Genomic DNA, 20,997 nt, shown 5'->3' on the forward strand with positions numbered 1-20,997 from the left:
GAGGTCCTTTGGTTAGGGTGTCCTCACTGCAACCAAAGCCGATGGGATTGCATGCTCCCCTTGGAGAGCAGAACATCAAAGAGTCATTCGATACAGACATGCTCATTATGGACCAAGCCAAAAGGGTTTTCTTAACAGTGCAGAGGAGAGAGATGGGGATTCGAGATAAGGAAGATCGTCTTGAGAGCAAAGAGTTTGAAATTTCGGCCTAAGGAGGCCCTGGAGCGTTTCCCTGAAAGGCTTGGGTCACACGCTAAGTGGTGCATCAGCAGGAGCGTGGCCTTTGGAATCAGATAGACCGAGGTTCAAATCTGAGCTCTGTTCTTATTTGCTGTAGGATCTTGGGTGAGTTGACTTAACCTCTCTGATCTTCAGTTTCCTCATCTGCAAAACAGTGTGAGAGTATCGGCCTCCAAAGGCTTTTGAGATCAGTGGAAGAAAGCCCATGAGCAGCTCATGAGGCCATCCCAGGGGGATTCACAGGGACTCTGCAGATGTGTATTTCCCTTCCCCTGCTGTTCTAGGATTTCCTCCTCCCAGCTCATTTGTGTGGGCACACCAGGAGCCAGGAGGATGGACAAATTCACTCCGTACTTACTTATTGACCACTTATGATGTGTTAGGCACAAGGTATTTAGAACAAAACAGACTTCATCCTTCCCCTTTTGGGGTTTTCTGTCCAATGAAGGAGACAAAATAATTCACAAAAAAGCAAGCCTTTAATTACAAATTGTGATGTAGTAATCAAGGAGTTGGAACATCTCTGGGGGGATGGGAATGGGTTCTGTTTGGGTAGGTGAGCAGGGAAGACCTCTCTGGGAAGGAGGCCAGCCATGCAAGGAAGTGGGGAGGCAATCCAGGCAGAGGGAACAGCATATGCCAAGGCCCTGAGGCTGGAGCGAGTGTGGTCTGTGGAGGCACTGTTAGGGAGCCCGTGTAGCCAGGAAGAGTGGCAGTAGGTGATGTTGGGCTTTGATAAGTCAAAGTGAGGAATTTGGATTTGGGTTTTGTTTTAAGTACAATGAGAAGCTATTAGCAAGCAAGTGACATGATCCAATTTATAAAGGTATTTCTGGCCCCTGATCCTAGAGGAGTTCAGAATTTTCTCTGCTCAGACTCCTCCACCATAGCCAAATGTGGGCAGCCCAGGCCTGTCTTAGGGAGGTCCCCCGCTTCTCCTATAGGCCCAGACGGAGTGCTGTTCATGGAGATGAGCTTTCAGAGGTGCCCACATATGTGCTGTATGCAGGATCCTGCGCTGCCACCCTAAGATTTTGGTACCACCCACTCAAGCAGGTGCTTCTGTCCCCCATCTTCTAGCTGGTTGGGAGCCCCTTCCTGGAAGAGAGGGGCAGTGACATAGGAGAAAGCAAGAGTGCCCTTCTTGGAGCAGGTGGGGTGAACTTCTGCAGCCCCTGAAGCCCAGCTGTGAGTCAGTAGGGGGCAGGCCTTCTCGGTTATTCTCATCTTCAGTGAGATGCTCAGCCTGATTTTAGAGGGAAGGGGGGTACTGCCAGGTGGAGAGCAGAAATCTGCCTTCTGTATCCCCTGTTCAGGCCAGAAATCCCAGCATGTCTCCTCTGTGTTGGGAAGACAGACTGCCCCCAGCCTCCCAGCACCCTGAGATACCCACAGAAAGGCAGGGCTGCTCCGGCCCTCCTCTGAGGACCAGTCAGGTGGGAGCTTGCAGCTTCCAGCAGCAGCCTTTCGCTGTGAGGACCCGAGGCCCTGGACCATGCTGTTGGGCCTGAAGGCTGGAGGAGGGAGGGACCCAGTGATCCCTCGAGCCTCCACCTTGCCCTCTTGCTCAGTCTTGGGCTGAAGAGAGAGCCAAGGATAAAGTGCATAGAGATTCACACTGAGCCTTCCCAGGCAGTGGAATCTGGGGCTCCTGGCCCACCAGCTCCCCTGGGATTGGGGTGCTAATGAAACAGTTCCTGACCCCGACCTTGGAGTCCTGGCCATTGACGTCAGCAAAGTTGAAATAATGCAACCTGACTCTCCCCCTGTCGGGGGTGGGGGTCGGGGGGGACACATGCAGGGACCTGGAGAGGGGAAGGAGTGGCCATAAGTCAACCAGCTTAGGCCAGGACAGGACAGGGCAGAGTTGCCCCTGGCATTGGTGACACAGAAGACCTGGGTGGTAGGGTGCTTCCGTGGGTGGGATGTGCTATCTGAGCAAGTGGCCCAAATCCTTCCTGAAAGCAGTTCTCCGGCACTACAGCCACCATCAGGTATGACAGTGGACTTCTTCCAGACCGGGGAGCCAGCACTGGCCTTGCCACCCTGGACACGAGTGACATAGCCAGGGGGTGAGCGGCAGCACTGCTGCCATCGGGGTACATCGCTGTCATGTGGGGGTTCACATGTGTGCATGTGTGTGTCCCTGTGTGCACACATGTCACCCCACCTGGGGACGAGGCTCAGCCTGCCACGTCTGGATGTGCAGAGGCACTCCTGTGGCTATGCTGGGGTGGTCTGCAGGGGTCTGATGTATTGGGGTCAGAGGACCAGCCTAGCCTGGCTTCCCTCCTCTCCCCACAACCCCAGCCCTGAGGAGAGGCTAAGGAGGTCCCCAGCGGGAGCCTCTGTGTCCCTGGGGTCTGCTGTGGGGGTGCTGGCCTGGAACTGTAATTCTGCCCTTGGGTTTTCCAGGTTGATTTTCTGATTGAAAATGATGCAGAGAAGGACTATCTCTATGACGTGCTACGGATGTACCACCAGTAAGTGTGTTGGCTCCAGCTCCTGTGGACCACCCTGGGTACCTCTGTCTTCAGGGAGCCCTGGGATGGGTTGTTCTGAGACAGGAGGACCCCTTCTCCCATCCTGGGGATCTCAGAGCAGATGCTCAATGCTCCTAGAAATCAAATGGACACGCCATTCAGTTGTCTCAGCAAATATTTACACAAACACTCTATGCATGGCTCTGTCCTAAGGGCACATGTGTGAACAAGACAGGCTGGTTGCTGCCCTTAGGTTGCTCACAGTCTAGTGGGGGAGGTTGTCAAGGATCCAGATGGGTTCAACAGTGTGATTGCTGCGATAGGACAGGAAATGCCAGCTGGCCCCAGCACCAGCATCAGATGTCTCCTGTCACCCGCCTGCTTTTTGATTCATTCAGTGTATGTTTATAAGCTCCTGCCACTTGCTGGACACCATGCAAAGTCTGGAAATTAATAAGATCTGCTTTCGTCCTCGGTAACTCAGGGTCTAGTGGGGGAAGACGGACAGACACTACAAACACGTATTATGATGTAAGTTACAATAAAATAACTGCTAAGGAGAAGGAAGAGCAGGATGTGAAGAAAGGAGTTGTCACTTCTAACTGTGGGGGGAAGGACCAACAAGGCTGGAGCTAGGTTTTGAAGGATAAGGATTTTGATATGTGGAAGTATTAGAGAAGGACATTCCAGGCTGAGGGATCAACATTGGCAAAGGTGCGGGTGTGAGTGGGAAGTGATAAGTAATCTGGGGAACAGAACTCAGGGCACACCGAGACCATATACAGCCATGAGCCCAGAGCAGTTCCATGGAGACAGGTCATGGAGGCCCTGAGCCTGCCAAGGAGAATGGTTCGTGTCCTCTGGCCGTAGGGAGCCATCAAAGGGTTTTGAAAAGGGAATGACTTACATTTAGAAAAGATGAGAGTGAGCAAGTCGGCAGGCAGCTGGAGCAGTGCAGGCCAGAGACGCTGAGGGTCTGAACGGGGTGGGGAGGAGGGCTGTGAGACACATCGTGAGGGGAGAATTTACAGAGAATTTACTGCCAATCAGAGGTGGGAGATGAGGGTATGAAAGGGGTCACTACTGCTTCACACAGAAGTTTCCTGTCTGGAAAGATCCTGGGCTTCAGAACTAGCCAGAGCTGAGTTTGAATCCTGGTGTAGTTTCATCTGCAAAATGGGTTAACAATCCCTACCTCACCAGTTTCCCTGTGATACCTACATGAGAGAACTAAGTCTTCCCAGGCACCTGGGCTTTTCAGGAGATTTCTCAATTCCAAGGCTTCCTCTGAGAATCCTTGGGTCTCAGAGGTCATGGTCATGCCTGAGGCTCCAGGTGTCCCCATGTCTCCGCAGGACCATGGACGTGGTCGTGCTTGTGGGAGACCTGAAGCTGGTCATCAATGAGCCCAGCCGCCTGCCCCTGTTTGATGCCATCAGGCCTCTGATCCCACTGAAGCACCAGGTGGAATACGACCAACTGACACCCCGGCGCTCCAGGTGTGAGGGAGCCTCCAGGCTAGAAGCAGGGGGAGGGAGAGGTCACCCTGGGGTGGACAGGGTCACTCACTAGTGCGTGGAGCAGCACTGGCAGTCAGGGCAGGGCTGGGCCGTCACCAGCCTCTCCTGTGACAGGAAGCTGAAGGAGGTGCGCCTGGACCGTCTGCACCCGGAAGGCCTCGGCCTCAGCGTGCGTGGCGGCCTTGAGTTCGGCTGTGGGCTCTTCATCTCCCACCTCATCAAAGGGGGTCAGGCAGACAGCGTCGGGCTCCAGGTGAGCAAGCGGAGTCTGGGGGGGTGGGGGGCCAGGGCCTCCCTCGCTCGCTAGGCTGTGTGGCATAACATGGTCACCTCACCTTTCTGAGCCTTTGAGAGGAAGAGGCTGACGCATCCTGACAGATGTTCCTCAGGCCCATAGAAGTCAGGCTGCAGGCAATTACCTGTGTTCTTGAGTCGAGCTGGGAACCTGGCTCCAGCGGCTGCTACTGCTGCCCTCACCCCACCCCCCCACTTCCCGAAGGAGGAGAATGGTAGTGTCCTGGCCCCTGAAGCTTGGGACACCTGGCCTTCTACTGGAAGGGAGAAGGAAATCCCAGTGTCGTGCGGTGCTGCAGAGCAGACTCTGGAGCCGGCTGTCCTGGCTGCGCTGTTCATTAGCTGTGTGACTTTGGTGAAATGACTTAACCTCATGCCTCAGTTTCTCATCTGTGAGATGAGGATGAGGATAATACGGCCTACCTTGTCAGGTTGTTATGAGAAATAATGAATTCATATTGTACTTGTGACAGTGCCTGGCACATCGGTGCTGTGTGTTTGTTAAGTAAGCAGAGAGGCAGATTCAGTAAACACCTGTAACGTGCCAGGTAACATGCTCACAACCAGCTCTCATTATATGCCTTGGCTGTATCACCCCCATTTTACAGAGATGCTAGAGGCTCAGAGATGTGACTAGTGTCACAGCCAGTCAGTGGCAGAGCCACGATTTGAACCCAGGGCTCCTGACTGCCAAGCCCCGGGATCTCTCTTCAGTACCCTAGATGCCTCTCCCTTGGGGTCCCCACACCTCACTGTCTGAGCAGAGATGGGCAGACTGCCAGGTCTCACTCCTGCCAGAGCCCAGGGCTGTGTTTTTGTATGTCCAGATAAAAGAGGGCCTCCCATCCCTCCCACCCTTCCCACCCCCTCCCAGAGCTTCCAGCACGTTCCTTATCAACATCCCAATCTGGCTGCCAAGCCAGGGGCTTCAGGGGGCTCGAGGGCTAATGGTACAAGACACCGTGGAGTGGGAGGTGGAAACTGGGAGCTGACAGACATCGCTTTGTTCTAAATCCCTGTCTCACGGCTCGCCGGTGGCGTCTGAAATTTCAGCCCCCCTCATTATTCCTCTCCTGTGCGGCACATTTTCCAGCCCAGAAACGCAGCCAGAGAAAAAACATAATGAGTTCCTCTCCGGGCGTCAGCTGAGGCCCTCTTTTTCCAGGGTGAGCTCTCCTCTGAGGACAGACCTTTCTCAACCATGCCTCCGTGGCTGGGGGCCTCAGGGCGTTTTAATGAAACTTAGAATTTTCCCTTCCCGCCTGTTTCTCAGGCTTATGAAGTATCCACCCTTTCTCAGGCTGACAGGCTCATCTCTCCTTTGTGCCACTGTCCCTCAGATCGTCGTTTCACTGTGGGTCTTGCACAAAGGGCCTTTTGCAGGGCCCCACCTGGGAGCGAGAGGGAGAGGAAAGCTGATCCCGCCACCTGAGCCGGGGGCTGTGTGGGAATCATTCTGACTGGGTCCCGGGCAGGTGCCCTGTAGGAACAGGACAGGGAACTTCACTCAGAGGAGCTCGGGGAAAATGTCTGCATCTATTCACCTGTCTGGGGTCATGTTTCTGGGGAGCTCTCATGCTGAGGGTGGCTGGGAGAAGATTCTGGAAGGCAGGGGAGGGGCATGTTCACTCACAGCCTGGCTGGACTGACGACCCTGCTGATATGACCTGTGAGGCTGGGCCCCGGGTGGGGAGCTTGGACCCACCAATAGGACCCAGCCCTGGGACTCTAGCTCTCTGCTCTTGTCCCCCTACTGGAGATATTTTGATGTTTTTTCAAGTGTATCGTGTCTGCGTCTACTTCCTCTGCCCTGCACAGGGTGGCCTTGCTATATAGTCTGGAGCTAGAGAATGATTCTGTGTGCCTTGGTTGTCCCAGCTGTAAAATGGACAGAGTAATCCGTGCCTTTCCTATGGGACTTGAGAGCTCTGACAGGTGGCAAGGATCCAGAGAGGGCAGGACGCAGGGAGCTGCAGCCAGGCTTGGCCAGATGCCCAAGAGACAACGCTTGTTATCTAACTCTGAATCCCAGGAACACTGTGGACTAGCTGGGTGACCCTGAGCAAGGGTTACCTCTCTGACCCTCAGTTTCCTCATATGATTCACAGAAACACAGAGTTGTTGTAAAAAGTGGGTGCAAGGAGCTACTCCAGCTGTTCTCCTTACATGAGATGTACCCAGAAAGTTCTTTAGCGAGCCCCTCACTGTGGCACCTTTTTGAGCCCCTTGCCACTCCTGTCAGGCCCTTGAGAAGACTGGGATCTGTGTCCAGGCGTGGAAGGGAAGTGTTCAGGTAGCAGTAGCAAGAAGGTGACTCTGTGAGGGCGTTGCAGAGGTAGGAGTTGGCCTAGAGGACCCTTCAGAGGCTGTGTGCCCGCCCAGCCCCCAGACCCCACAGGGAGCGCAGCTGCGTCCCCCACACATACCAACAGGTCTCCAGAGGGTCAGCACGTGCAGTGTGGGTTAAGCCTGCAGCTGACCCGCGCTGGCCTCAGGGTGGAGACAGGCATCCAGGATCCAGTCCCTGGTTTGCAGCTAATGGCTATGTGACCTTGGAGAAAGCATCACCTCCCTGGGCCTCAGTTTCACCTGATGTCTGAGGGTCCTTCCGGCCCTTCAGTTACTAAATGAGGAACTTCAGGACTGACCCCCAGTGCCAAGGTGTTAGGAGGAGCCCACAGCAGTGTCCAGCGGGGGCAAGCTCACCACGATCTGTCCCCAGGGCTGGCCCTGCAGGCCCCGGGGCCCCCATCTCTCCCAGTCTAATGAGGCCTAAGTCTGAGAAGAGGGATCTGAGCAGAATATTTAGGGCTCAGGCCTAACGATAACAATAGCAACCACTTATTGGTTCTTTACGCTGTGCCAGGCACTGGCTGGCTTCACACGTACACGCTCACTTAATTCTCACAGCAACCACAGTATTCCCCCATTTTACAGATCAGGGGAACTGAGGGTCAAAAAGTTCAAGAGACTTGCCCAAGGTCACGCAGCTAGTAAGAATAAAAGCAGGGGTTTGAACCCAGGACATCTGATGCCAAAGCCTTGTGTTCATTCGCTGTTCTTTGCTTACTCCCAGAATGGGAGCTCAGAGATCAGGGCCATGGCAGAGTGAAAATGTCCACTGAGTGTCCACAGAGGGGAAAAAAGGGGAGGTGTGTGTGTCGATGACGTGAGCTCCAGTCAGGAGCCGTGGACGTTCCCCGCCCCGACTCGGCTACGGCGTTGCGGTGATTAACAGACAGGAGAGTCTGCTCCTTGGGTGGGGTGGGACAAAGGCCAGGGAAGAGCTGTGGGAATCTGGGTGAAGGGTTGCCCTTTGCATGGATTCCAGAACCTGATGGTGCCCCAATGGGGTGAAAGGGACACCGGAGTGAGGGTGCTGAGTCCTGAGTTCTACTCCCAGCTCTGCTACCCACTCTCTGTGCCCCTCACCCCCCGCCTCAGTTCCCTCATCTGTAAAATGGGGCAGAAAGACTGCTTGGCAGTGCCACCTGCCCTGGGGTCCATCAGGCTGATGGAGGTGGGTTGGTTGTGACAGGCACTAGGACACATATCAAGGTTTCTCCTGAGGGAGGGCATGGCTATCATCCCCTTTCCTGGAGAGCAGGCCCAGAGCATCTGGTGATGAGCCTGCCCAGCTGCCTGATGCTCCCTCAGCCTGGTGCTCATTCCCTCTGTCTGTGGCCAAGGTCGGGGACGAGATCGTCCGGATCAACGGGTATTCCATCTCCTCCTGCACCCACGAGGAGGTCATCAACCTCATCCGCACCAAGAAGACTGTGTCCATCAAAGTGAGACGTGAGTGAGGCTGAAGAGCAGGAGGTGCCGACGGTGGGGTGGGGAGGGCAGCGGGGCACCCAGCTCCTGCGGGAGGAAGGAGGGCAGAGGAGACGTCCTAACCCCTGTGCCTTTCTCCCACAGACATCGGCCTGATCCCCGTGAAGAGGTGAGCAGGACCCTCCTCTGTAGACAGACTCTTCCCTGCGGGCTCAGCACTGAGGTCTGACTTCCCCCAGGCCAGCACTGCCCCAGGGCCAGCAGTCGCTAGATACTCCAGAGGTGGCAGATCTGGATTTGGGGCCTGGTCCCTCAAACACCTCTCCCTAATGACCTCCCTTGTACTTTCCCCTCCCATCAGCTCTCCCGACGAGCCTCTCAAGTGGCAGTATGTGGATCAGTTTGTGTCGGAATCTGGGGTAAGGGTTGGCACCACCTGCGATGGGGTCTGGATGGGGTGGTCTCCAAGAAGGGGCAGCTGCTCCTGAAGGGAGGGCTTGCTCTAGGATGTGCCCTCAGGGCTGCACACAGGCCCCCAGCACATCCAGAATGCCCCTGTGGGCAGTGGGCCCTCAGGTGGGTGCAGCTGGTGCAGACACACCGCCAGGGACAGAACGACAGTCAGGCTCACATGGGGACAGCAGTGCTCGTCCTGAAGGCCTTATGAGCTCAAGAGGCCACTTGCACACATGTGGACACCCAGTGACCCTTATCCTGTCCCTCCTCCAGGGCGGGTGGAGCAGCCTGGGCTCCCCCGGCAGTCGGGACAACAAGGAGAAGAAGGTCTTCATCAGCCTGGTGGGCTCGCGGGGCCTTGGCTGCAGGTGGGTGGCAGGCGTGCCCTGGGCTCACTCATGGCCAGTGGACCCCAGCGGGCCCCTAGCACCTCTCCTCTTTCTCACTGCTGCTTCCGAGGAGACTTTTGTCCACTAGTGATGACACTTCTTGGTGCCTGCTTTCCCTCTGAGCTTCACAACAGCCAAGTAGGGCCAGAGGGACAGCTCTAACAGGCCCATGCTACAGGTGAGGAAACTTAGGCCCAAAGACAGAGTCGTGTTCCTTTGGTGGGGCCTTGAATCACTGCAAAAGGAGCCTTTCCAGCTGGTCATCTCTGTCACAGTTCTCTTGTCACTTATCACCTTGTGGGACTTCTTTAAGAGGCAGCCAGGGAATTGCAAACAGGCATCAGTCCATAGGGGCCTTCTTGTTAAGTACGTAGGTACTACAGTCATAGATCTAGGCTCCAGCTACTGCTCTGCCACCTGTGAGCTCTAGAACCTTGAACTGGTTACTTAACCACTCTGAGCCTCAGTTTCTCCCTCTGTAATTTGAGAGTGATAATACCCACATCACAGGTTTATCGTGAGGAGGAAGGAGATGACAGAAGTAAAGTACCAAGCTTAGTGCCTAGCAGGTAGTAAGCAGCTGGTAAATATTAGCTATGATTATTTAAGTTATTCTTATTATTTCCATTCATCCACATTTATTCAACACTTTTCAGCCAAGTGTAAGTGATAAAAAGTCCCTCTTTTCTAGATTACAGCCCAATATAGAAGCCAACCACATAAATAGTTACAGTATAGAGTGACAAGGATGCTAATGGAGCTACATTCTGAGTCAGGGATGGCAAATAGGTTTCCTATCCTGTGCTGTCTCTATTCAATTAGTCATGGCTGCCTGGAGTAGGAAAAGAACGCTAAAGAGTTTGAAAAGAACTCTAAAGTTTTATCTAGACTTGGTGGGAAAGAGTGCTGTGATCGATTAGTGATGTCTGCAACAGATTTGGAAGGGGAGAATAACAGTACAAGTGCCATCCTTGCTCTAGGTGTTTTAGGAGCCCCAAGAAGGGAGCAACTAGAATAAGGAGTTTGGTTAAAATCTTGTAGAGGAGATAGCATTTGAATCTTAAGGAATGAATAGGAAAGCACTGGAAAGAGAGAAGAAACAGCATATGTGATATATTGGGTGAGGAATCAGGTGGGAGAGATTACAAGTAGTTTTCTGTGGCTAATGCCACAGGGCAATGAGGCTGGACAGATAGACAGCAGAGGGCGGGCCTTGGGTACTTAGCTCACAGGTCACTTGTATGCTGAGTGGCCAGAGCTCCGCACACACAGGCAAAGGGTGCAGGACACTGAGAGTGAGCAAGCACTGCAGGGGGTGAGCGCAGCCTCACCTGCATTTCCCATCTCTCCCACAGCATTTCCAGCGGCCCTGTCCAGAAACCTGGCATCTTCATCAGCCAGGTGAAGCCCAGCTCCCTGTCTGCTGAGGTGGGGTTGGAGGTGAGTGACCCTGGGCCAGCCCCACTGGGGCCCCAATGGGGTTCAGGGTCAGCGTGCGATCGCACGTGATGGAGGCACCTCCCACACAGTCTGCTCTCAGTGGCTAATGCTTCCCACTCACCCCCCAAGGGAAGGCTGCACAGAGGGAGTAACATTTGACCCTTTCTACAGTCCTCAGCTCTGACAGCCTTTAGTCCTGAGCTTGGGAATGTAATAACAATAGTCAAAGAGTTGACATTCATGGAGTGTTTACTGGATGGGACATTGTTCTCAGCCCTTTAAAATTTACAAGAACTCTGAGAATTAGCTCCTATCATTATCCTCATTATACAGATGAGAAAACTGAGACCCAGAGAAAATATGTGATTTTTCCAAGACCATGCACCCAGTATGGTAAGGCTGGGATTCAAACCTAGATGATCTGGTGCCAGAGCCGGAACTCTTAACCTCTACTTTAGACAAGTTACTTCCTATTTCTGTGCTTCAGTTTCCTCTCCTGTAAAATGGGGATAATAGCCTTCCTTCTAGGGTCATGTGTGGATTAAATGAATTAATACATAGGCTTAGAACTGTGCCTGGCACATAGTAAGGGATCAATGAATCTAGCTATTTTATCAATTATTATTATGACTCAACATAGCCTCTGCTATATGAAAAGCCCAAAGGCTCCTATGTCTACAAACTGAATTTTTAAAGCAAATGTCATAAATTCAGCCAAAGAAATGAACTTCTAATGGTGTAATACTAACAGCTGATGAAAGAGATATGGGGTGGAGGGGCATTTGGGGTCCTCCCAGGGCCCCATCAGAGCTTTCCAACCACTCTGCTCCTTGGGAAGAGTTGAGGTCCAGCCACTTGAAGACCCAACGTCTGACCCTGGACTCCAGGGGAAGCCCTTCCTGTAGATGAGTGAGTGTACAAATAGTGCAAACACGCTGATTTGTCTCCATTTCTCCTCCAGATAGGGGATCAGATTGTCGAAGTCAATGGCATCGACTTCTCCAGCCTGGACCACAAGGAGGTGAGATGAGGGGCCTGCATCTGCCGGCCATGATCATCTCTGCCCTCCATTTCTCACGCCCCTCCATCTGCCATGGTGTCTGAGACCTTCTGTGCTCTCTAGGGGCCTTGACTGCGCTGGTCTGTCAGGCCTCAGCCAGCTGTCCACCTGTCCCCACAGGCCGTGAACATCCTGAAGAGCAGCCGCAGCCTGACCATCTCCATCGTAGCTGGAGCTGTAAGTCCAGAATGAGCTGGTGGGGGCCCCATGACCCCTGACCTCCAGCCCCAGCTGCTCAGAGCCCTGATCTCTGCCGCATACTCCTTGGCCCCTTGGGAAGGGCCAGGGGTCTCCTTTCCTGAAGCTCTGACAGAGCAGAGGGAGAGGATCTCTACCCAGCCAGGAGAAGTTTGGTCAGAGACAGCAGGAACCACAGTGCCTGACACTGGGGGCCGCAGCAATAAGACAGCCCACATCTCGGCCGCCAGGGCTGTGGCAGTGGATGCCCGGGTTCCCTAGCGGACTGAGCAGAGGCCCTCTTTTCTCCCCCACGAGGGCCGGGAGCTGTTCATGACAGACCGGGAGCGGCTGGCAGAGGTGCGACAGCGTGAACTGCAACGGCAGGAGCTTCTGATGCAGAAGCGGCTGGCGATGGAGTCCAACAAGATCCTCCAGGAGCAGCAGGAGATGGAGCGCCAGTGAGTGTGGCCAGCCAGGATGCCCCTCCTCACCCCCCCAGGCCACCATGCGACCCCACCCACTTGGCTTCCTGCCCACTGTGTCCTGGGCCAACTTCATCCTCTCCCTCTGAGGCCTGTCCTTAGACCAGATGGGTTCATTGGTGGTTGGTCTATCCATCCCCTACCTCTAGACCACTGGGCATCTCCCTCTTTACCGAGAAGAGCCCTCAATTTCCAAGACCCGAGAATATGGAAAATGAGGATGCTACTAGCAGTAGGTAACATTTGTTGAGTACCAGCCATGTGGCTGGCGTTGTATTAGGGCCTTGTCTATGTTATTTAATTTCATTCCCACAATAGCCCTGGGAGGTAGATGGTATTAACCCATTTTACAGGTGAGGAGACTGAGACTCAGAGAGGTTAAGCCACTTGTGTACAAAGTGCACATGGCCAAGCTGGGATTCATACCCGTCTATGGTGATACGACCAACCCCCGACCCCCCAGACTAGTTGAGATGATGGACTGAGAAAATAAATGAGGGAAACAATTCCTAAATCAAAAACTACTATCAAAACCCAAATCCAGGTATGTTGTAGGAGCATAATAAGAATTTGGAAAAGGAAGGTAAACAGGATCTTCCCATCTCCCCATCACAGAATTGGCCTGGAGAAGCACCCTGGGTGGTACCTCTGCCCGTTGCCCTGGCCTTGGTTAGCAGCCCTGGCTACCTGGGGTCTGGGGCCCTCCTCGTGGAGGACCTTACTCAGGCCAGGCCCTGCCCATGGTCAGTCACTTTATCTAAGGGTTTGGAGGTGGACCCGTAGAATGTGGCCCACATAGACCTGCCTCCTAGCTCTGACAGCACAAAATCTCTGCTCAGCAGTGCCAGCCAAAACCACAGAGTATGCAGCCCAGGCTTTGTCAGACCCACATCCTCAGCATCCCCCTCTGGTCCATGCGTCCTTGGGAGGGAGCCTGGAAGAAATACTTAAAACTTTTGTCAAAGCAGGAATTAGCCACAAGGGAGAGTTAACTTCTCTTGCTTAGACTCCAACATACCAACTTACATTTGTGTTTCAGAAGGAGAAAGGAAATTGCCCAGAAGGCAGCAGAGGAAAATGAGAGATACCGGAAGGAGATGGAACAGTGAGTACCCTGGTTCCACATGTCTGCACACACGTGTCTGTGTGTGGACGTGAGGGTGCTCTCGGGAGTGTGGCAGCCAGAGGCCATCTCCAGGCCCAGTCTAACTGGCCCTTTGGTCCCCTGGTGGATCCTCCCTTGTTTACAGCCGTTCCTTAATCCTAGTAAAGCCCATCACATTAGGGTCACTAGAACAGAGTCTTATAATTGCAGGGTGGGGTTCACACTCTATTTAGAAGACAAGTGCCAGGGACTTTGTTTTCTCCACCACGGCTAGAACCATGTGGCCTCTCCCAGGCTGGCTGGGGTTTCCCCATAGGCAGAAGCTGGGCCCGAGAAGGTTCTGACTCCAGTCACAGGCGTGGGGGTCTTATTTCAGGATCGCGGAGGAGGAAGAGAAGTTTAAGAAGCAGTGGGAAGAAGACTGGGGCTCTAAGGAACAGCTGCTCTCGCCTAAAACCATCACCGCCGAGGTGCACCCAGTGCCCCTTCGCAAGCCCAAGTGTACGTATCCCGTGCAAGGGGAGGGCTTCCTTCTGGGGCCGGGGACTGGGGGTCCAGACGGAGACGCTGGTCTCCCTTCACTCACCACCACCTCCCCAGGTGGATAGCCCGTGGCTGTCTGGGCTGCGTTTCCTTCATGGAGGGGCAGCCATGTGCCAGGGGCTGTCTGCCAGGGCGTTGAGGTGGGATCTGTCTACCCTCCTTGTCCTGGGGGTCTTCTGCCAGGCTCTCCCCGACTACACAGACTCAGGCAGACCCCTCCCCTGCCCTTGGGCTGCTGAAGAAGGAATGGAGAGCTGTGTCAAAGTGAACTGCTCATGGGATTATCATCTGGGCCTTGGGGTGAGATCTGTCTGCCCTTCTTGTCCTGGGGGCCTCATGACACAGGCAGGCGGACCCCTCCCCCGCCCTTGAGCTGCTGAAGAAGGAGTGGAGAGCTGTGTCAAAAGTGAACTGCTCGTGGGATTATCATCTTAGTTGTTGGGTGTCAGGTCCTCTTCCCGCCTGGTTCTTAACTGGGGCTGGGGTGAAACAGCAGCAAGAAAGAGGGGACGGGGCTCATGTTAGAGAGGACTCTGGTGGTCCAGGGTTGATGGGCGACTGTGAGAGGAGCTTACCTGAAGTGCCCCACCACCTGCATCCCTGTACGTGGACCCTGTGTGGTCCTACCCTTCCACGGATGGAGTCGGGACTGTGAAACCCCTCCTAGGCACCAAACTGCGGCCATCCTGGGGCCTCAGCTCCCTCTGCCCTCCCATCTCCTTTCTTGATCTGTCCTGCAGTCTCACCTCCAGTTTCAGTCCAGACCTCAACCAACTGCTCCCCTGCCCACCTGCTCTCAACCCTAACTCCCAGGGTGTCTCTTCAAGGGGCAGCTCACACCACCAGAGCAAAGTGGGGGGCTCAATCTCAGTGCTTCTTCACTGGGCCTGTGGTGGGGAGCCAGGAGCCAGGCAGCTTGGGGACCGTGGCAATCACACATCCAGGATGCCTGGTGGGGCCTTTACTCTCACTTGACAACTGTTTTGATTTGTACCTGACATGGGGCAGGTTCTACTCCAGCTTATTGTGCTCAGCTGACCTGGGAACCTCCGGATACGGGGTGAATCTGCACCCAAGAACCAAGGTTCCCCATTCCTGCTGTGTGGCAACCATTTGGGATGCTGTGATGGGGTCTGGACAGCTCTGGCCCCAACTTTGAATCATACCCGAGCCCTAGAGGGACATCAACTTGGATCAACGAAGAGGTGCAGGGCATCTGGATGGTTCCATTTCCCCCCACCCCAGTGCAGGGCAAACAGCTCCCAGCACATTCTTTCCTGGCAGCAGGGCACAGTGTCACCTCAGGGTCCTCTCTGAAGGACAAAGCATGCTCTCATCAGCCTCCCCCGTGACATTCGGTATTAGTTGAGGATATGGTCAGAGCTAAATTCCCGGTGAATAATCTGTGTTTTAGACAGGGAGTTAATGTGCTCTTATGAGTGCAGTAGGAGCTTTAGAAGGAGAGAAATCGATTTTAATTGCTTTTCATGAAAGTAATCCTAGTCAATGTAGTAACTTCCTAGAAGCTGGGTCTTGGCTTTAGAACAAACACACCCTCTCAGGAACTATAGAAAACAAAAACCTGTTCTCTAGCTAGCTATTTATTTAGTCAAGCTTTTTGAATAAAAGGAGTAAGAAATTTCCCTTTGCTCGAGATATAAATGTTTTCTAAGGGAATGCCATGAAGCGTGAGATTGATGACCGGAGTCTGCCGGCCTGAGCTGGGGCACTGCCGCCTCCATCCATCTCCATACGCACCAGCGATTTAATTCCAGTTTGGAGATAAGTCAGGACATACAGGAAGGCCTCTGAGCCAGCTGAACTCCTGCCTTTCTCCCCATTCCTGGGAGGCTGGGATGGTCTTGGCCGTGTTGGGTCTGCAGGACCAGGCTGCAGCCAGCCCCTCCCTGACCACTCCTCAGCTCTGGGGTCATACCTGACTCAGGTATCTGTGCCTGTGAAGAGTGGACCCTGCATTTTTTGAACAGATAGGAAAGAATGTGGAGTATCTCTTGCCTGGAAAATGAAGCCACTCATCCTAACAATGTGGGTGGGACTGACTGCTCCCCTCACCACCACCTGTCCCGGGGGCTCTGCCTGGCTACCATGGCCGACCCAGCAGAACCCCAACATCCAACCCAGCCCTCAAGTCCATGACACACTGTCACAGAGGCCCCCAGAAGAACTTTCCTTAGCTAAAGCAATGCGGGGAGGGTATTAAAGACCCCAGAGCTGGAAGGAGTCTTGAGAGATGAAAAGGTTTAAGCAAGAGATTTCCAGCCTTCTCTCCCCATCAAGGACCCTGTCAGTTAGCCTCCATCCCCAATAGACCCCATGGTTTGGAAGTTGAATTTTTTTCCTACCAAACTATTAAGTAATCATTTGTGTTCCCTTTGTTTTATTAAGTAGACATTCTTATTAGCAAGATAGTGTCAGTGCTCCACTGTTGAATAAGCATAAATTGAACCAAAAGCAAAGGAACTTAACTTGCAGCCTTTTTAAAGGTTAATGGACAAGTTCTTCTAATTAATATTTTGAATTATTAATAACCAGCTCACAGCAGACTCATACACTACCTTCCAGGTCCCAGGGAGTCCAGAGTCCAGGTTGGAAACCACTGGAATGGGTGGTTTGCTATTCTCCATGTTGCGTCAAAATTCACGTCTTGCTAACCACATGTGCCCCTTTTACCCTTTGGAATCTCCTCACCTCCTTAAGATCCCCAACCCACCCGCACAGCTCTGACATCCCCGGGACCCAGGGCTCCAAAGGTGGTAAGAAGAAGCCAGGAGGATCTGCTCTCCCATTGTAAGCCCTTGGCACCAAACGTGTACAATACTCAGATATTCCCATCCCCTGTACCACACTCCCAAGTTTCAACCGAATGCCCTGCAAAATGGCTGTCACTCTGCGGTCAGATCAGAGGCCCCTGTTGTTAGCCCATTTTACAGACAGAGAAACTAAAGCTACCAAGGTTGAAAGCACTGCATGCACCGTCCCAGAGCAACAAACCTTTGCTCTGGGCTCCTGAGTGCTGTTCCTGCCCTGACCTCACAGCTCCCATAGAGGAAGCTGGTCACAGGTCCCCAGGCTCCTCGGAAACGCCTCTGGCCTCTTGGTCCCCCAAGTCTCTCTTGGTTCACCAGCTTCCTCCTCTTTTCCTGGGTAGATGATCAGGGAGTGGAGCCCGAGCTTGAGCCAGCAGACGACCCGGATGGAGGCACGGAGGAGCGGGGAGAGCAGGTTTGCAGCCCCCGCTTCACTCCCTGGCCTTGCTGCTCTGCTTGCCCTGCCTGCCTCCTCCTGCTAGCCCTGCAGACACCCAACTCCAAGGGGTCAGCATGTGGTGGGGACCACTGGAGTCTATGAAGCTCCTCCAAGCCCCGGCTTGGTCCAAGCACTGCCCACACAACCTTGAGGACAGGACTGACGTGTCAGCTGGCGCACACTAGTACAGCGGAACTACTGGTTCAAACATTTAAGTCCTGCCCCTGCCTAAGTCCTTGCTCTGCTGCTCTGGCCTCTCCCCCAGGACTCCCTAGATCTCCCCAAGATCCAGCAACTAAGGGGGTAGTGCTTGGTTCAAGATCTTGTTCCAGAACTCAGGCTGGTCAAGGGTGGATAATCATTTAAGCCATCACCGCTGGCCCGGGGAGCTTCAGGTTTGCAGTATTACCCCGTTGTGCTGTTGCCTGGGGAAGACAGGGGGCTGGTGCCCTGGTTATCTGGCCTGGATGGGGATATGCTTTTCTGGAGGCAGATCTCCTGCCCACTGCTGCCTGAGCCGTCCTTCCCAGAGCTGCCCCCGGCCAGTGCCTTCTCTTTCGACATTGAAAGCAGAGGACTTGGCCTGTACCAGGAGACAAGACAGTTTGTTCCATCTGACAGCAGCTCTAGGCAGACACCCAGGCTCCTTTTTGTCTCGGGCCATTTCTTGGATGGAGGAAGCCGATGTCAGTCAGGAGAGGCCTTGTTCTCTTTCAATGGGGCTTTGTGTTTGGAGAGCTATGGCCGTGATTTGGAAAAGCTCATCCTTCCACAAGGGGCTTTCTCTGATTTTCTGGCACTGACTTCTGAAGCCAGTGTCCTGGGAGAGGCAGTTGACATTGGCCCAGGTCCTGGGCATCGGGGCCTTTCTCAGGAGGTCTTGGGCCTGCTTTCCACCCCAGGTGAGGCCAGGTAAGTGGAGAGTCGGACAGAGGGGGCAGTTCTGCTGCTGGATCTGCCAGTGCCGCTCGTCATCCCACAAAGCCACACGTTCCTTGGGAACCCCACTCCTGGCTGCTGCCTGTGGACACTCTGGGCTGAGCTGTGCTGCGTCTCATGGCTTTGTTCTCTGTGTTCTTACAGCCTTTGGGTGGTTTTATCGTTACGATGGCAAATTCCCAACCATCCGGAAGGTAGGACAGGACTGGGTGCCATGCTGGTTTGCTGCTGAGTTTGCTGTGGGTTTTGGCCTTTTCCAAACTTTGTTTCTTTTCCTGTCAAGTCTCTACAGTGTGACCCGGCCTGTTCACTTGGAGGGCTAACCCCCCATGCACCTCTCTGTCAGGCTGATGTCAGAAGGCAGGGCGCTGTCACGGAGGTATTGTGGGGAAAGTATTCACGGAATGAGACCTGCCCCAGTACCATCAGGCACCATCTGGGTCAGCGCCAGCCCCAGTGGGCACAGGGCAGGGCAGGGCCGGGCCGAGGCAGGAAGCTTCTGCTTCTTCCTCTGTTAAGTAGAATCAGAGGCCAAGACCGGAAGGTCAGACAGAGTGAAGTATCAGGTTGAGTGTACACAGTGCAGGTTGTGAGACCGACTGTGGCAGACACCGACTGGCTGCTGAGGGAGGATTTGCTGCCTCAGGTTGGGACAAAGATCTACACTATCCGTGACTCTCTCCTAGAAATGTCTCTGCGTGTGCCCAGGATAATGCATTTTTCTTGCCTCTGGGGCCCTGAATTTTCTCTCTAAATCTTATTATTGTATCTCCAGGCCCCATAAAACTCTCTCGTCCTTTTTCTTTCTAAATCACTTTGGCATTTGATTATGAAAACGCTGCTGTTACTGTCTGCAGACCGGACATTCGAGATGACTTGGTATTTGCGAATCAGGCATCAGTGTAAATCTGGGTGAACTAATTTAGGTGTCATCACTCAACCAGCTCTGTCTGGCGGGATATTGGTCCCCCAGAAACCAAAGCGCTGGCAGCTGGGTGACCTTGATGATACGGAACTTCTCCTTGCCTGTAAAATGGGAATATCTGATGTGCTGGAAACATCTACCCCCTTCCTCCAACCTGACACTGTTAAGATAATAGGCGGCAATGTTATTCCTGACAGAGGTGAAGGTCTTTACCTAGGAGCACAGATCATGACTCGTATGACATGGAATAAACTTAGGACAGAGCACCTCAGGGGCCTGCTTTCCACCCCACTGTGGTCTCAGAAAGGCCTTGGCCTCATAGACCGTGCTTTTCATTTTGCAGTCTGCCTCTATGGCTTAGGATGTCTCCTGGGGTTAGATTTCTAATTCTTCTCTGTATACAGTCTCTCCTAGAACTCAACTAGAGGGGACAAAACATACACACACACACACACACACACACACACATACACACACACACAGGATTTTACTTGAAAAAAAATAATAAAAGGAGACAGACAGGTAAACTGGTTTCCAGGCACTAATAACCAGGTAAATGTAAAAGAATTAGCGTCTCCTCCACACACACCTCCCTTCAGAAATCATGTCACTTGAAAATTGCTGTTGGTAAAGAGGCCTGTTTTCCCCTGTTCATTAGTTCTGTCATTCCACATATAGCTGGTATTACAGTTTTCATTTCATTTCCAATTGAGAGGAAAATTGCTTCTAGGTAGAAACAAGAGCACGTCCACCTCATCTACCTCTCCTCTCAGTCAGGACCAGAAGAAGTATTTGCCATAAATTTAACTGACATCTGAAGGACAACAGAATCACTTCCCTCCCGCTGGCTCTGAAAATCCATTGTCTTTTTCCCCAGAACCATGCGAGATGCTTTGTCTCCCAGCAAGTGGAGCACTGAGTCCCCAGGTGGTACAAGTGGCTCTCTAAGGCCCTGATCATCAATGCACGGAATTCCCCTTATTTGAAAAAATAACTCAATGTCTTCTATTCCTAACCTGGCAGTGAGTCCCTCTGGATCTCAAGGCCCCCAGGCCAGTGGCCCCACAAAGTCTGTGCCGGGGCCTGAAGGATTCAGGTTCTGATGCAGCCCTTTCACCAGGACTGCTTGAGACAATCAAGCAGACCAGCCCTGCTTAGGAGCCCTCCTCTGGCGGGGGAGGCAGATCCACCCCCAGCTATGTAACCCGTACGGAGGAGGCTAGGCCATGGTCAGCAGGCAATGCGATGAGGATTGCAGTGGAAGGAAGCAGTCCCATCTGCGTGCTCCAGCCAGGAACCCTAGCTCTCAAATCTTACCTCTCGTGGGCTTTTTAAAACCAACAGAACGGCCTTTCCTATCATGGTGGTCCCTGTGGGAGGCCATGCCCTTACTCTAGCAGGCTGCCATTAGGCAGGATGTGTCTGGCTCCTCTTGGGGAATTGCTGTCTAAATCTACAACATAATGAGAAGGATTCATCTATCAACTGAGCCAAGAGTCTAGTGAACAGGGCACGCGGAGGGAGCAGGCAGGACTCGGAAGCAATGAGAACCATTTTCTCATGTGGTTCAGAGACTGCTGTGGGGTGGGTCCCTGTCCCCCAGATGGGAGACCATCTCAAAAGCACATTACCTGTGTACAGAGGTGGGGTTGTCCTTAGGAGAGGAGGCAGGATGACTCAGGCATAGGTCCAAAATAACCCCCCATGTCCCTCCAGCTGTGGACGAAGTTGTGTGTCTGTTGCGGGGAAGTTCCACTGCTCACTCCTGGCCTTGGATGCTTGGATGATTCAGGAATTCTGAGAGCAGGCCCCAGGAAGCTTGTAGAGGGTGGGGGTGAGCTCAGTGAACATGCGGGTTCCCTCCTTCACCCAGAATTCCCCAGAGTGTTGACTCTCT

The 20,997-nt window shown here is 53.4% G+C and overlaps 1 protein-coding gene across 2 annotated transcripts in view; it reads left to right on the forward strand.

The window, feature by feature from the left end:
* USH1C (USH1 protein network component harmonin) overlaps positions 1-20,997 on the forward strand; it is a 47,361-nt gene that overhangs the window by 6,999 nt on the left and 19,365 nt on the right. For both annotated transcript variants that reach the window (XM_014783350.2, XM_004418480.3), the window contains exons 2-15: positions 2,656-2,723; positions 4,079-4,222; positions 4,358-4,496; positions 8,227-8,335; positions 8,459-8,483; positions 8,676-8,733; positions 9,044-9,138; positions 10,515-10,599; positions 11,561-11,620; positions 11,780-11,836; positions 12,155-12,297; positions 13,361-13,426; positions 13,803-13,927; positions 17,139-17,212. In XM_014783350.2, coding sequence (XP_014638836.2) covers positions 2,656-2,723; positions 4,079-4,222; positions 4,358-4,496; positions 8,227-8,335; positions 8,459-8,483; positions 8,676-8,733; positions 9,044-9,138; positions 10,515-10,599; positions 11,561-11,620; positions 11,780-11,836; positions 12,155-12,297; positions 13,361-13,426; positions 13,803-13,927; positions 17,139-17,212 — 1,248 coding nt within the window. The remainder of the gene's footprint in view (positions 1-2,655; positions 2,724-4,078; positions 4,223-4,357; positions 4,497-8,226; positions 8,336-8,458; positions 8,484-8,675; positions 8,734-9,043; positions 9,139-10,514; positions 10,600-11,560; positions 11,621-11,779; positions 11,837-12,154; positions 12,298-13,360; positions 13,427-13,802; positions 13,928-17,138; positions 17,213-20,997) is intronic.

The sequence above is a fragment of the Ceratotherium simum genome, chromosome 7 (assembly GCF_057802395.1).
Source record: "Ceratotherium simum simum isolate JZ-2026a chromosome 7, ASM5780239v1, whole genome shotgun sequence".
NCBI classification, from domain to species: Eukaryota; Metazoa; Chordata; class Mammalia; order Perissodactyla; family Rhinocerotidae; genus Ceratotherium; species Ceratotherium simum.